Source organism: Perkinsus marinus, assembly GCF_000006405.1.
Source record: "Perkinsus marinus ATCC 50983 genomic scaffold scf_1104296933966, whole genome shotgun sequence".
Lineage (NCBI taxonomy): Eukaryota > Perkinsozoa > Perkinsida > Perkinsidae > Perkinsus > Perkinsus marinus.
This window is the reverse complement of record NW_003214976.1, coordinates 1-1,501: the sequence shown is the minus strand read 5'-3', so window position 1 is coordinate 1,501 and position 1,501 is coordinate 1. Positions and strand designations below refer to the sequence as shown.

General features: G+C 48.6%; 1 protein-coding gene across 1 annotated transcript; it reads right to left on the bottom strand.

Moving 5' to 3' along the window:
• Nucleotides 1–1,057: 1,057 nt before the first annotated feature.
• Nucleotides 1,058–1,417, bottom strand: Pmar_PMAR010481 (hypothetical protein; the record flags this gene model as incomplete). The annotated part of the gene is made up of 1 exon (XM_002785095.1): nt 1,058–1,417. The coding sequence occupies one exon, from the start codon at nt 1,415–1,417 to the stop codon at nt 1,058–1,060; it is 360 nt and encodes a 119-aa protein (XP_002785141.1).
• Between the last annotated feature and the right edge of the window lie 84 nt (nt 1,418–1,501).

Below are 1,501 nucleotides of genomic sequence, written 5' to 3'. Positions count from 1 at the left end.
GGTCATATATGGGCTTCCGAGGAGGGTTGTTACTAATGTTGGCTGTTGGGGATCTTCAAGGTTGGGTTGCACCATCGCCGTCTCAACGCGATTGATGTCGGTTTCGATGTCAAATTCGAGCGTACATTCTCGGTGGAGTGTCGGAACCTCGTGGTGCTGAAAAGAACTCGATACTCCTCCTTGCGGCCGTAGGTTGGGAATTCCTTGATAACCGCTTCCCAGAGGACCGTAGCAACGTTCAGGCCATTTAATCTATCGTGGCGGGCCGTATTCTGGAAACATAGCCTACGTGAAGGAGATATTCCTCGATGTAAAGTGACATTTTCAGGGAGCGATCATGGAGCAATGGGGTTTCATTCGTTTCATATGACGTGGCGTGACACTACGTTCAATCTCTGACCATAATCTCGCTAACTCGCGTATTAAACCGTCGACGCAAGCAAAGGAGCTCCGTAGACTGAGGGGAGACGAAGAGGATGCAACACGAAGGCTCACCCTCTATCCGGAAAGGAATGGGCGGGTCAAAGAAGCAATTCTTCTAGCCCAGAAGTTCTGAGGGCCCATAGTCCACCTGGCGGACTCTGTCAGGCTCACAGGGAACCTAGAGTCTAGGCTAGAGCATACAATCTAGGGCTAGACAAGTAGTCCTATCCGGGTTCACGTCACGTGAAACGGGAAATACACGCATGTGCCTCGCGTGGCGAGATCACTCGCGTTGTACACCTTTAAACAGAGTTTATCGGAATAGAAACGTTGCGATACTCTTGGTATGAGGTGAGAGCTTACTTAGCTTGAATGTCTACGATCACACAGAGCAAACACTACCGCGCACGCCCTAAAATCAAGTGCTCAGTTTGCTCACAACACACCCCGCAACGGCAATGTAATTGTGTACAGACCCACCTACGAGTGTACTTAAACAGTAAGCTACTCAATTACAGTGGCGGAAGTACAATAACATTAATAGAGGTAACAATTCTACTTACGAGTCTGATCATGGTGGGGCTCATGACACCAACTATCCAGACAAAAGTACTTAAACCTCACACAGCAAAGTTTACCAACGACTGCCAGAGCTACCACTCGAGTAGCGCTTATTCCAACCATCATCACCCTTCTTATGCCAACCGTCATCAGAGCCATAGCTTTTACTCCAGCTCTTCTTATAGGGACGTCCACGATAGTCTTCACGTACCCAATGACGAGAGCCACGGTCTTGGAGAACCTCCTCAACCATCGTAGTCAAACGACTCAAATTGGACTTGATCTCATCGATCTGACTTTGAATATCACCCACCTTGTCCTGGGTGTCGCCGGTCTGAGCATCTTTTCCACTTTCAGTACTCATAGGAGTATCACTTCTCTGGGATAAATCCACGAGCTTACTGAAGAAGTTGTTCGACTTGCTTGGTGACATAGGCGGTGTTCCTTTATCCGGCCTAACCACCAACGGGGAGATACTACCAATATCCAAGGCTTCATAACCAATGGGGTCCTCAGT